Below are 15,367 nucleotides of genomic sequence, written 5' to 3'. Positions count from 1 at the left end.
GCAAAACAGGCAGCTGAGGCAAAGGATGGGGGCTGACGTGGTTATGTGTTGGGTTTCTTTTACTGAGACATTTGCAGTCACCCTCATGCAATGGCCTTATCTACTTTGTAAGATGTTACCATTTCTGAAGATTGCCTACAGATAAAATAAATGATAGAGTGGTGAATGTGCTTTAATAATCGGTGTATGCCAAGTCAGTAAAACTGCATCGGGATAGATGATTTGACATCATTTTTATAATTATTTATTTATTTAGATTATGAAAGCATCTGCAGTTTGCTAGGAGCTTTCCAGGCACAACAGTTGCTTCCAGTGGGAGGGGGAAAAAAAGTTTATAATGCATCCATGATGTGAAGAAATGTTAGAGAAGAAAGTTTTAAATTACATTGGCATATCCAGATTGCCAGTTTTCACTGGGAGAGGTGAATGAGACACTCCTGTAAAATTCTGGGTTGTCATAAACTTTAATACTTTCAAAGATTTCTAAACAGCCTCTTTCCAAAAATGCTATCAATCATATATTTTGTGTAAGGAAAAGTCTGATCAGATATAACTATCAAAATAATTTGAAAGCAAAACCCTTGTGGTAAATCTGAATTTCTAACCACAAGTACAAAATACTCCCAATACAGGTGGTTAGGTATAACTTTTTGAAAAAAATTATGGGAAAGCAATAGTTTATCTTTGGTAATATTTAGGCAATGGATTTAGGCACGATTATATTGTACTTGTTGTAAAATTGTCAATTCAGCATGAAGGTGTCATAAAAATCCACAGTCTGAACTACCAGCACAGCAAATGTCTTGCTTTCCTTTCACTTTTTCTTGTCTTGTCAATACAGAAATTCATTCTTCACTAATCTAGTATTTACCTAAAGGGTTTCCTATCTTACATTGTCCAGCAAGTATCAAATTCAACTATGGCTTCGCTCCTCACTGGATAGAGTAACTTCATAGAAAAATGTGACATTTTGTCTTGACATTTGGAATAGCCCACAGTTCTACCTCTGAGAACAAGATCCCATGTCCATATCATAGAATCATAGAACCATAGAATGGTTTTGGTTGTAACAGACCTTAAAGATCATCTAGTTCCAACGTCCCTGCAATGGGCAGGGATACCTTCTACTACATCAGGTTGCTCAAAACCCCTTCCAACCTGGCCTTGAACACTTCCAGGGATGGGGCATCCACAGCTTCTCTGGGCAACCCATTCCAGTGCCTCACCACCCTTACATTAAAGAATTTTTTTCCTAATATCTAATCTAAATCTGCCTTCTTTCAGTCTGAAATGGTTACCCTTCATCCTATCACTACACTCCCTGTAAAGAGTCCCTCCTCATCTTTCCTGTAGGGCCCCCATTAAGTACTGGAAAGCTGCTATAAGGTCTCCCCAGAACCTTCTCTTCTCCGGGTTAAACAGCCTCAACAATCTCAGCCTATCCTCATAGGAGAGGCATTCCAGCCCCCTGATCATCTTCATGTCCCTCGTCTGGACCTGCTTGAGCTGGTCCATGTCTTTCTTACACTGGGAGCTCCAGAGCTGAACACAGTACTCCAGGTGCGGTCTCATGAGAGTGGAGTAAAGAGGAAGAATCACCTCCCTTGACCTGCTAGCCACACTTCTTTTGATGCAGCCCAGAATGTGACTGGCTTTCTGGGCTGTGAGTACACATTACTGGCTCATATTCAGCTTTTCATCCACTAATATTCCCAAGTCCTTCTCTGCAGGGCTGCTCTCAGTCCACTCATTGCCCAGCCTGTATGTGTGCTTGGCTTTGCCCCAACACGCGTGCAAGACCTCGCACTTGGCCTTGTTGAACTTCATGAGTTTTACACAGGCTCAGCTCTCAAGCCTGTCAAGATCCCTCTGGATGTCATCCCTTCCCTCCAGTGTGTTGACTGTACCATACTGCTTGGTGTCATTGGCAAACTTGCTGAGGGTGCACTCAATCCCACTGTCCATGTTGCCCACAAAGTTGTTAAACAGTGCCGGTCCCAATACCGACCCATTATGCCACTCATCACTGGTCTCCACTTGGACATCGAGCTGTTGACTGCAGCTCTTTGAGTGCAACCACCCAGCCAATTCCTTATCCACCAAGTGGTCCATCCATCAAATCCATGTCTCTCCAATCTGGAGACAAAGATGTTGTGCAGAACAGTGTCAAACACTTTGCACAGGGCCAGGTAGATTACATTTGTTCCTCTTCCTTCATCCACCAATGCTGCAACCCTATCATAGAAGGCCACCAAATTTGTCAGGCAGGATTTGCCCTTAGTGAAGCCATGTTGTCTGTCGCAAATCACCTCCTTATTTTCCATGTGCCCCAGCATATTTTCCAGGAGGATCCAATCCATGATCTTGTTGGGCATTGAGGTGAGACTGACTAGCCAGCAGTTCTACAGGTCTTCCTTTTTTCCCTTTTTAAAAATGGGGGTTGTGTTTCCCCTTTTCCAGTCAGTGGGAACCTCCCTGGACTGCCACAACTTCTCAGGTAGGATGGATAGTTGCTTAGTCACTTTACCCACCAGTTCCCTCCGGACCTGCGAACGCATCTCATCAGGTCCCATGGACTTGTGCACCTTCAGGTGTGTGTTATCCAAAAATGTGTATTTGTTAGATAAGCCCAAATGCCAGTGAGTGGGTCACAGCTGTGCCAAGTTTCCTTTGGGTAAACATGACAATACCCAATCTCTTAGTAGCATATAGGATTTTATTTATAAGTCTGTTATTCTTCCAGAACTGGAGTAGCTGAGGAAAAGTCAGTCACATTCTTCCCATGCTACAAGTTTCCTGTGAAATAAGGGATTAAAATCATTAATCTGGTGTGTGAATTTTAGAAGTCTCTATGCCACATGGGAGAGTAAAAGTAGGGAAGGGGTAATAATTAAGTCCTCACAAACAGTTTCATCAAATGAAGAAACCCTGTTTTACATAGAGGAAAATAACTGATGTTAAGTGGTTTGAGTGGGTTATGAGAGACCCAAAGCTCAGGCAAAGACTTCAATCTGCCAATCAGGCAAAGAACTAAATTGAGTCATGCCTCAAAAGTGACTGGTTTTTTTCCTCATTTAAGTATAAAATGTGTCACACTTACAAGTAATTTGTGTAATTGGGTGCCAATTAAACAATTATCTCATTATCTCTAATGAACTAAATAAGATGCTCTGAAATACAAGAATAATAAATAGAATTATTACAGCTCTGAATAAAGACTCTGCCTTTTTATTAGATTAGTAAGTGCTCACAAAACAATTATTCCCTGAGTTCCTAAGGAAGTTCCACTAACTTATTTGAAGATAAGGCAGAAGAACGGTAAAACAGGTCCAGAGGAAAAAGGTGCAAATAACAAAAGTGGGAAAAGTGATGTCTGGATTTAGTCCTGCAAGATAGCAGAAAATTTCTTCCCTTAGTTTATTCACACAATTTCTGTATATGAGAATCATGACAATGCTGAAGGAAGTACTGTGGTTTTCTCTATAGCAAAACCAGACTGGAATAGCTTTCTCACAGTAAGCAATCCTACATATAGCTCTTCATGTGAATTTGACTCACATGAAGGAATTAGGCACCTAAAAGAGGTATAGGTTTCAGAGGTAAAAATGGCACTTCTCTGATATCCCACTTGGTTGCTGTCAAACCTAGAGGCAATCAAAATCTGCTTAGCTGGGAGATGGAGTATAAAAGTTCTGCTCCTCACGAAAGTAATTTTTTTTTCTGGATTTTAGCCAATAGTTTTGCAACATGTTACTGTATTGAACAATTTTAGATCAGGGTCTGAAAACTAGGTCTCCTGTTTTCTCAGTGTAGACGGCTTTTACATCTCACTCAGAGCTGCGGCTTCTGCTGTGAGGCTACAGAGCCCCTAGGGCTGCTTGGTAGAGCTAAGTCTTTGATACAGAACAGAAATTACATTCATTCCAGAAAAAGTAATCTAATTTTGAAGAACATAAATGCTTCTGGAATTAAAGTGACTTCATTTTGCAATATTATGTGTACATTGAAAACTATTTTATAATAGCTGTTGCAGAACAACATATTTCTCTAGAGCTAATCTTGTAAATTTAGCTTTGTACACAAGATGTAAGATCACTCTCTGGCTTAGCTCTAACTGTATGAAAAAGAAATTTTAAAGTAACAGTAGTTTTTTTGTCAAATATACTAAAGGCATCCTTGCTAAATATTCATGAATGCCAAATTCCTACTGAATCAAGATCATCTTTCATTTTTTCCATTTTCTATGTCCAAATTTTAAGTATGTATTTCTTTCTACCTTTTTGATAAGGGCAAGTATCAGTAACAGTAACCACTGTTACTGATTCCTTCCTTTTTCCATAAAGGGACAACATCTTAATCAACATAGATTGGTACGTTGGAGGGTATTCTGTGTTATTAAAGAAAAATGAGGATGTAATAAATCAGCTTTTAAAATCACAGAGTATTAATTCAATGTGGACACAAAATACAACTCATGAAGAAATTTATGTGAAAATAAAGTGTCACATTTTCAGTTCATCTAGGTTGTAGTCTGCATACTTGCATCCGTGCACTTTGTTTAATTTCTAACTTCCTTCTTGTTTATTGTGGGCATGTCAACCTCCAGGTCCAAATCCATAACTAAATGGGTGTTTCTTAAATATTTTTAAAAGCCCTTATCATAAAACCCTGACAACAAACAAAATCCTAATTTAACGCACTAACGACAAGGCCAAAACACCCACTTTTTTCAGTGGAGTAAAGGAGTATGCTTAACAGGTTTAATGTCTGTTAATATGCAGATGAATTCTGACCTTTCTCTCTCAGTTTTTTCTTGCAATTGTGGCACATATGGTATTCCATGTTCCTTAGTCATGTATTTACTGCAGATTAATCAGAAGATCGTTCTACACTGTAATTAAACCATACATTCTCATTTAATACACATGGAGGGGTTACTACTAGGCTGCATAAGATCAATTGCGTTTGGCAATCTTCTACCAAATCTGGAAATAAAAGCTTCTTACGGATACAATTTCAGCTGTGTTTTGCATGTAGTGGTTTTTGGTTTGGGCTTTTTTTTCTGTTTGAGTTTTTAAGTGGTTTTATCTCTTTCTTTTCTTATTTTAAAGAAAGTTTGAAAGCATGTTTTCAGCATGGTGTTTCTTTTGACTTTCTAGCATGTCACAGGATCTATTGTAATTTAGCTGTATTTTGTCTTTATTTTTTTGTGTTTTCATAGCTTATGTTGATTGATGTGGAGATGTGTCAGCAAATAAGTGTATTTTCTTATTTGTAGACACAAAAAAAGTGTGTTTAGCTGGTAGGTTGAGTCAAGTTCTACACCTGCTGTTCACATGCAGCTCACATTATGCTCAGTAGGAGCCTCACGCTTTTGCATGAGATATGATGAGATCTTAAAATGTTCATTCATAGCATATTCTGTTACGACGCTTGTTACGATTCATAGACTGATTACATAACAAAATTCCTCCAGCAGTTCTTTTAAAAAGTAGCTACTTATATCATCTCAGTAGAGCACATTTTACATATTTAAAAGATGAAAATACACCAAATGTAATTACTTCACTTTGTAAGTTAACTGCAAAATATTATTTGAAGAAAGTTTATGTGTCCAAGTGATAAGTGCCTGAAATGATTTGTGGAGAAGGGGGTTATATGCAGTCAAAATTTGCCAATTTTTGAAGTTGTAAATAGTTCCTTTTTTTCCTTAGAATAGATAGTTTTATGTCAAGTTTCATTTTGCACAAAGTGTTTAACAAGAAATCTCCCCTTAGGAATGTCAGGTGGCATATAGTGGAACATACAAACAAAAGTAGTATAAAAAAGAACTGATGTTCAGCATCTTAAAAAAAAATTCCTGCCCAGTAAGCTAATTATTGAGATTTGTGTTCATGATGCTGGTGTTTTAGTCAGGTTCATGACCAGGTCTCATTCTCTCTGGTTTTATGTCCTTTATGTTTAAAAAGGTAACTGGACCTTTAGACTTCTTAGTTGAGTTTCCAGACGCTGTTTTGTGCATGTCTGAAGTGCCTGTATGTACGAGATTGATTGATTATGATGATCTACTGCTGTTACTAATTTGTTTCCCATTTCCGATTGGCTTTTACTTTTTACAGCTTTGAGCAGTAATTCAGTCCCCTACGCCTCCCTGATTGGCTCTGTGTCCTCCCTCTCTAGCCAAACTACCACTCAATCCTTATATGATAATAACTCTCTCCCACGATTCGCTCGAAAAGGTCTAAACATCTTTGTCTATTATTTTCTCTGTTCAAGCACTGTTTTAGATGTACATCAGTCCACCTCCATTTCTGGATCAATCTAGAGTTCTCTTGTGCCTTTTCACTCACATATTTTCCATAGGGGAGCTTGATCTGGATCAATCAGTGTAATTATTAGATGTCACCCACACTCATTTTGAGAATAGCAAAGTTCTATTAAGTGAAATTTCTGAGAAAATGGGAGACAACCAGAACTGATTCAAATAAATTAGTACTTATGGACTAATTTTTTAATTGAAATTTGTAAGAAATCTCCCCATTATATCTGAATATTCTGCTTTGTTAGCTGACTGACAGCTTGCCTTAATATCTGCTTTAAATAATGTCTCACCATCACAGATGTGCTATGTAGGTAATATATAAATATATATGTATAGGTCAGAAGAATTAGGGCCAGTGCTGCTGGACATTATTTTGGACTCTAGTATGATGCCTGAAATGTCAAAGAATCAAAAATAAAACAAGAATTTAAAAAAAAAAAAAAAGAAAAAGGAAAAACATGCTATGGTGTGACTGTGTTGCAACCACATGGTCATTTTCAGCTGCATTTACAGGAAATGCAAGTTAACTATCTTAGGCATGCTCTTGAAATTCACGGTGACAAAGCAAACTGCATTGTGTAACATGGCTTCCAGCTTGAGCCCCCTTGAGTCATCACTATTTTATCTTTGTAATTTCAAGAGATCCTGGGGTTCACTAGGTTAATTCTTCTAGCCAGCTCTGATTTCTTCCCAGAAGCAATTGAAAACTCACTTTCATTTTAGGTGTGATAGTATAAAGCATGAAAAGAAGAATGTAAGCATTTTGGAGAAGGGTCGTGAAGACTAATAGTGTGAAACACACAAATTTTTGCCTGGCAAATCTTCAGCTGGCAGATTGTTCTAGTTGACCCCACATCTTTTCTTTATTTTGTCATTCTGTCCTTCTTTTGCCTTTCTGTCCCTATACTTCCTTCCACAACCATCTCTATCTCCGGTTCCCAGCTCTTCTTTTTCACTCAGTATCTTCATCAGTGGACAAAGATGTTTACACCTGAAGTAGATTGTAGGTACTTTTGGGGGTTGATAAATGGGGTTTCAGATTAAGCATGTTTTAAGGTACTAGTGCAGTCAGTATGTGTGTCCAGCCAAACTGTACAACCCCTGCCTCTACAATCTGCTACTAGTGAAAACATTTTTGAAGTTATAATTGTCTGATGTCCAATGTTGTCTTCAGTGACTGTTGTCTAAAAGCAATGGTGCATGTTATTCTAGTCATTCATAGTTGCATGTGAATATCACTCACCTCAAAATTTTGTAAAATATTTAAGTATTTCTAATTTAGTCAGAATATGTGGTTTGTCTTCTAGACCTTGATACATTATTATTAATCCTCAAGCTATCCATTTCATTTTTTTTAATTTATTTTATAAGTTAGTTTTATGTTGGTTTGAGGTTTCTTTGTTTTTTTACCATTTCCTTTGCAGGTTCAGGTGTCTCAGGTTACCTCGGTAACCTTCATTCTTCAAGTTCGTTTTTCTTGATTATGCATAAGTCACTTTGTTTTCTGTCAAAACACTATTCTTTCCCCTTTAGGGCTCTTTCAGTGTCTGTTTCTCAGCTCACCTTTCCTCATCTAATTCAATGGAGTTTCCATTTCATGCAGTGCAGGAGAAGGAGTTTGAAATGACGTTAAGAGTCATTACTCAAAGCAGAGGTCGACATCAGGTCTAACTCTCTCATTTTTCCATGCCTAGCTAACCTCATTGACTCATATCACAGTAACTCTTTCCTCTACACTAGGAATGTTAGCTTTGGGAATATGCTTGGTGAATTCTTTTAATTTGGCTTCAGAGCTCATCTATCCAGAGCATGTCCTGCTTTGAGTAACCAAACTATTTGCCTGCTTATCTCACATATGACATCTTTACTACTTACACATTTCTAGCCATTCTAACTACTGTATTTTCTAAATTTTAGAGGAATGCCATCACTGTAGTTTACTTTAAATTTTGTTCTTTCTTGCTCAACAGGTATGGCCAGTCATCCCCCAATACCTATCTTGGAACTTGCAGATCACATTGAAAGGCTGAAAGCAAATGACAATTTGAAGTTCTCACAGGAGTATGAGGTAATTTTCCCCACATACTCATTATTCAAATTGTTTAACATGTCATGCTTTCTGTTTCCCTAGACTTTTCTCTGATATGTACCCAACCTGACTGATGGTGCCAGTTTTGTATGATATTAAAACCATGATAAAAGAGCTCTCTGTGTAAAATGACTACGTTGGTGAGGTGGCTCCTTTGTGTGTAACAATCTATTCTCTTTTTATAAGGATATGTGTCAGGCAGATTCCATGGGCACATACTTGAAGTGGTGTGTGAATGATACAGGATTTACTCTTTTTAATATACACAAACATCCATATACTTTGCAGTTAAAAGATCCTTAGATTATCTGAAAAATCTCCTGTGTAATGTTGACAGGACATATACAGTACAAGCTCCAAAGAAGTTACAGTCCACTGTGTTAATTCTGCATGTATTAAAAGAATTTGCAATTGCCTGGTGTCTTTCCTAATATAACAGTTTCAAGACATTGTATTTTCTTCCTGTCACTAATACCACATTCATAATCTGTGAATGATGGTCTATAAGAACATGAAAGAATTTAACCGGACAGAGTAATCATTTACAAGCCACCTAGTCAGTAATCCATGGAGTATACCTCCCCAGACAGGCATTGGTACTGTGGAGAGTAACAGGCTCTCATGTCAGTAATTTGTGGCTAAAGGGATTTAGGTAGCGATCCATTAAACAGAGCAAATTATAGCTGTTTCTTCAATGCCAATATTGTCTATGTCAAAAATCTGTGGATGAACTGTGCACAGAACCATCAGAAAAAGAATGCTTCTTTAGAGCAGCTATGGGCTGTCGTGTCAGTGATCCAAGTATTAACAGCTCCCAGAGGGATCACTGACAGAGTATTTTCTTTATAAGCTGTTGTGTCACTAATCTTTGCTTAAAACTCCCCAAGACTTTGTTAGCATGGTGGAGTAAAAACCCATGTTACTCTCATTTTTTAGGGACTGCACATTCTTTGCATATGAAGGTTCATACAAACACTGACAGTGAAATAAAAAACACTGAAGAAGACTATCGCATGTTGGTTCCATAGTAATATGTGACTGCATTGTACAGAGAACCTGTAAATGCCCAATGTATTTAAAAAGCTTTGACAGAAAATTTTAGAAATGAATACTAACTACTATGACAGAGAACTACAATTGCTTATTATTTAATTGAAGGCGCTGTTCAGGAAAACCTTAAGACTGTTCTAAAAAGGAATCTCAGTAGTTTTCAAAAGGAAAATATAGTCTCAACAATTCATGAAAATAAGTTTGTTTGAAGAGCATCTCAAGATTGCTGTTTATTGTTGCAATCACAAAAAATGTGGGAGTATCTCCTCACATTTCTATGTGTAAATCCTGTGTTGTTAAGTACGAAGATTGTAGCATATAAAAAATCTATGGGAAGGGAAATCTATGTAACAGGATGTTCACCAGAAAAAAAGCTAACATTTGGTAGAAATTTGACAATCATTTCCTGTTGTACTCTAGGCAGATTCCTTGGAATATCTGTGTAGGAAGTTCCATTTAATAAATAAAAAATGTCATTACAAGTGATGTAATGTAGTATAACTTCAATTTAAAAAAAAAAATACACCATTACTACCTCTTGAGCATGTTGTGGAGATGACGTGGTTCTTCTTATGCTGTAATATAACTTAAAAGTTTTAGTGGTTTATGCTTCCTTTATAATTTAATTCATTAAAATCATCTTGAGGACATAATCTTAACCATTTATAGACAGCATTGTGAAGACACATTAAATCATTAAATTCTTAATATCTGTCCCTCCAGAACTTTTTAACAGTCTGTGTAAACAGCTCAGCCTTCACATTCTCTCTCTCTTTTTTTTTTTTTTTTTTTTTTTTTTTTTGTTACAAAACATACCAGCTGGGGCAGAGTGATCAGACATTCAAGATTAAAATGTGGGCAACTGTAGGTCAACATCAAGCTTCATTCACATTGCTTTGCCCGAGGATTTTCAACATTTGTCTGTAAACCCCAGTTTTAGAGATACCACTTCATTGCCATCTAGTCCAAGTTTCATCCATTTTGAAACAGAATTAGTGAAAAGCAGTGCTATTTGATATCATGGTCTGGTCTAGGCAGTGGACTAAGGCTGCAGTTTGATGATCACTCTAAGTCATCTCCCTGTCTTGGCTGTGCATTCCTGTTGCCTCTCTTGTGCCAATCCTGGCACTAGTGCATGTGCAGCTGTTCAAGGATTATCTCAGGAAATAGATTCAGCTGAAAACTAATTGTTTTATTTTTCTTTGCTGTTTTTGGTTGGATCAATTCCCTGAACTAGCTCACCACACGGCTGCATGAACTCTAGTGCCAGCACAAGAGAGCTGGTGGGAACATTTGTGGTTGGGTATTGGGACCTTCTCTTTAAGCAGCAGTCCTCACTAATGTCCCTTAAAGGCAACTATCTGATTCTGAGGCAGAAATGAGTACAAATGGTAACTCTCCAGTTATTATCACTTCAGATTGCGTTTGAAATGATGGCACAGAAAGAAAAAGAGGTATTTTTCTTCTTCAAGAGTTAAAGGTATAACATGCAGCAGGAAACCACTGACCTTTATGGATAGCAATAAAGTCCTCCAGTTAATTCCCATTTGGGGAAACAAACATTTTTCATCAGTTACCACTGATGAAATTTTTGTTTTCATAATGCCCTTTCCTCCTTGGCATTCCATTATTTTATTTTACTTTTTATGGAATTTCTTACCTTGCATGGATGAAATTCTTCAAAAATAGACTGATAGTATGCAACAATTGTTAAGGCAACTTTGTGATACCATAAAATTATATATATATATTATATATTTTTATATATATATAATATCCTGATGATCACTGACTTCTCATCCAGCTCGTAGAATTTCTTTCAGGAGGTTAGCTCCATTTCAAAAGGATGTTCTAATTATTTTTTAGCACACCTTACTTTATTTGCCACTTCAAAAGAATTACTTGTTTCACAACTCAAACACATCTTTTCATATTATATGCACAGCTGTTCAGCAGCATTTGAATACTTGCTCCTGTTCCATCCTTGCTCCTGTTTCATCCCCTGCCTTTTGATCAAAATTTCTGCTCAAAATTCCGTACAAGTTTGTTTTTCTCCTTTTGGAAGAGTTTCGCTTCCTTGCCTGTTCCCACTTTCTCTTCAGACAGTCAGAAACCTCCCTGTCCCTTCATTACTTCCAAAAGAGAGAAAAAAGTTCTCTCATAGAAGACGCACATCTACATGCTGTCTCCTCTGCTGTTTTATACCCTCTGGCATAATTTTTTAATGAAACCCCCTAACTTCCTTGCACCCTCCTAGGGAAGGTGAAGGGAAACTTCTTTGTAGACCTAGACCATGAGAGAAGACAGGATTGTTTTCTTCAAATAAACCTAAACTCAACCCACTATTCTCCATTCATCTGACACAAAGTTTACCAAATGTTTTTTTTTTAGTGTGGGTTTTTTTTTTTCCTAAGAATACGTTCCTCTTTGTGCTGTATGAAAACTAGTTGAAAAAGAATCTGAAATTGCTGTTAAAGAAATAATAATTCCAAACTGCATCTCTCTGCACTCTGGTTCTGGAAGGAACGTCCAGGGTAATGTGGTAAGTTGGGAAAGGAGGTATTGCAAAAAAGTAAGTAGCAATATGCACGGTATAAACTACGTAATCTTAGGGGGGGGCGGGGGAGGGGGGGAATAGAACTCCTTCATTACTATGATGTGGTAAAAGGAGTGTATTCTCCAGGGTAGACCATCTTCCCGCTGTGTAAACTTATCTAAGCTTTGATGTCTTTGATTGAAAGAGTTCCTACTTCTACAAGTCTTCAGAAACTATTTCATAGTGTCCTCTCTAGGGCTTCTGCTGCCTCAGCTCTTAAAGGAGATGATTGTGAGAACAGTGGAGACTTGCATCATTATACTTCTCTCACAACTTTACCTTGAATACCAGATTTCATGGGAGAACAGGGGCCAAGCCTTAATGATTATGACTATTGCAAGATTTAAATAAACTCTTAATTCACCTGTTGGATAAAGTAGTTTTGTAGTTATAGCATAGATAGTGCTATGTCCTCTTCTCAATAAAGTTAATTTCTACTTCAAAATAAACTTCATAATCCTTCATTAATTATTATTAACTTGCAATCTCCAAGCCTTAGCAAAATGTTGATTTACCATGTTAACATGACATATCCTTTATGTCATATAGTTCTTTTGTATTCCCTAATTTAAAGGCAAGGTTCTTGACCCCAACTGATTATTATGAAGCTTTTGCTGGCTTTGGCAGTTTCAGTGGGATTTTTATGTAATGCAAGGCTCCATATGGACTTGACAGCTGCTAAGCAGAAAGCCATATTCATAAGAAACTGACCTTTATATTTTATCTCCTTCTTCACTCAGGCTTCAGAATTTAACAATAAAAAGCGGTCATAGAGATAGACTAAATCAGAACAGTAATGTTCTGCCTACTTTATGCAATACACTAGATGTATTTGTAAAGTTATTTCCTCCTATAACATAGAACAGAAAATCTGTTCCTCTAAAGCAGATTCCTGGGTCTTGTGTAAAATAGTTTCACATTTATTATCTGAGATCTGTAGTCATAGCTTTACTCCCTTAAGGAAGCAGATACAGATTCCTATCATTTTTGTGGAACCTGTCACCACAACACAAAATTACACTACCAGCCTCTATGTGTTATTTTGTATGATTTACTTTCCGTGTATGTGTGTGTGTGCACTGGTTAACTAGTGTTACAAGAAGTTCTATATAATTTTAATGTTTTTCCTCATCAGGCTTCTTTCTGTAATTTACAGCCAGTCTTTTGCTTTAACACTGAGTATTGGAAAAGATGAAGATACATTTTGACTCTGTGCCACACTGGTGTACTATTACAAGTTTTATTGCAGCTTTCCAGTATCAGTGGGTAGGATTTGTGATGAGAAAACAATTTACTGAATATAGTACATTTATCTTTTTGTATCTTAAGCTGCAACAAGGTGAACACTGGACACTAAAACACAATAAATGTTATATAGTAGAAGCACATATAAAACTTATTATTGATATAAAACACTTTAAAAGAACAGATAACCTACTGAATTAATCTTTACCAAAGAAACAGCTACACTTAACTGCCATATCATTACTGATAATAGTGACTCATATGCAAAAATCAATTTCTTCTTAGGAAAAGTGTGTTTTCTATTCTTTATATTTACAATAGTTTCCTCTTTCTAATATTAAAAACATCATTTATTGGTATTCTGTAACTTTACTTTCATAGGATGTGCTCCATTTATAAACAATTAGTGTAGTCAGTGAACGATGAAAAGTTGTTTGTCTTCTTATTAACAGCACATATGCTGTTGCATTCACCTAGGTTGTTTGGTGCTTTGTTCCACCTAGGATAGTATCCGAGCCATCAGGATAGTTATGATAGAGAATATTAAAGACATAATGCAGGAATCTGAAGTGGCACTAGTCAAGATTTATAGTAGTGTATTAACTCCTTCCTTTGTGGTGTGGATGCTTCCTTGTGATATCAGCATATTTTTTTTTTATGCTGATATAATTAAAAGAATATTCAGATAAAAGAAAGCTGGTGTTATTAGATTAGGATGCTAGGTTTTGGTCTGATACCTGATGCTATTTTGCCAAAGAATTCCACAGAGATGGTTGAAATAGTCAAATACTGTAATAAATGTCAGTTTTATTTTGCCCAACTGAAAACAGTGATACGTGTAGGAAGAGAAAAGTGGTGCACTCCTTATAGCAAGAAAAATTATTCAATGACAGATTGTGTAGGTCATTATAGGTAAAACTGAGTTTTGGGGGGGCTTTTTAGAAAGATTCATCTGCAATACTTTTAGGGGTTTTATGAAGGAAAATTGGATCAGTGAAGAATTTCACTCCTTTACTCCTTTCTTAAAAAAACAAATACTGTCAGTGCTTTAAAACTATATTGAAAATTTAAAGCAGCACTGGTGTCTCATGAGACAATTACAAAGTTTAGTGTTTAAGAGCTGCTGCATTTCATGTACTATATAAAACAAAACAACAGGATACTTTAATCACAAAAATATTTTAAACTAAGCAATGTTCTTCTTTACTCAAGTATTTTTCTGCTCCTGATATTTATTTCCTACATGAAGTTGAGTGTAATCCTCTGGTTTTAACACAAAATTATTTCCACCACAACTGGTTATGTTATTACGGACAAAGGACTTTAGTTACAGGTGGAGAATAAACAGGTTATGCTTAAGACTGGAGGCAAAGAAATACAAAACAGTAGGAATGGTTCTTATAAGTTAGGTTTTCTAAAGCTTTTATGTAATAGACTGTCCTTCAAAGATGTTTTCAAATAATGATTATTTTCCTCCTTAAGTATATTTTATTTATATGCATATATAGCTTGTTTAATTCCATTGGAATCAGGTTTTACATGATCTCATTTGTCATAGGAATATTAGCTTCATATTGTAGAGGAAATATCTTTGTTCTTGAGAGGGGTTTGGCAAAAGCCTTAGTTGTATTTCTAGCTACTCCTGAACAGTTGGGTCACTTTTCTTCAAGAGTTAACAGGAAATGTCTCATCTGTGCATTTTTAACTGGTTTAGGACCAGGATACAAACTTATCTTGGAGTTCCAAAGAAGATATAGCCATGCAAAAACATGGGTCCCCCATGTCTTTTGAAAATGGCAGCCTTTACAGTGTGATGTGGAAAACTCTGTCTTAATAAGAAAACATAATTTCAGTTAGCAAGTTGTCATGATCGTGTATTAATGTTAATGCATCTAGCATTCATGTTTTGGTAATGCAGTATGTAAATGTCATCCTATTAGCCAGTTTTCTGCATAATACAATAGCATCCTATTATAAATTCATCAGCTATGATATGAAATTCTCATCACAATCACTGACATTGGTAAAAGAGGGTCAAATTGTTCATTTTTATGGGTACCTGACT

At 36.6% G+C, this 15,367-nt stretch overlaps 1 protein-coding gene across 2 annotated transcripts in view; it reads left to right on the top strand.

The window, feature by feature from the left end:
- The window catches only part of PTPRD (protein tyrosine phosphatase receptor type D), a 376,703-nt gene that overhangs the window by 291,079 nt on the left and 70,257 nt on the right, over positions 1 to 15,367 (top strand). Inside the window, exons 21-22 of one of the 2 annotated variants that reach the window (XM_075021650.1) lie at positions 6,120 to 6,239; positions 8,293 to 8,390. In XM_075021650.1, coding sequence (XP_074877751.1) covers positions 6,120 to 6,239; positions 8,293 to 8,390 — 218 coding nt within the window. The remainder of the gene's footprint in view (positions 1 to 6,119; positions 6,240 to 8,292; positions 8,391 to 15,367) is intronic. The other variant, XM_075021649.1, reaches the window with a different exon arrangement.

This window comes from Buteo buteo, chromosome Z (genome assembly GCF_964188355.1).
Source record: "Buteo buteo chromosome Z, bButBut1.hap1.1, whole genome shotgun sequence".
Taxonomy (NCBI): domain Eukaryota; kingdom Metazoa; phylum Chordata; class Aves; order Accipitriformes; family Accipitridae; genus Buteo; species Buteo buteo.
Note: the sequence above shows the minus strand (reverse complement) of the source record. Positions and strands in the feature narration are given on the sequence as shown.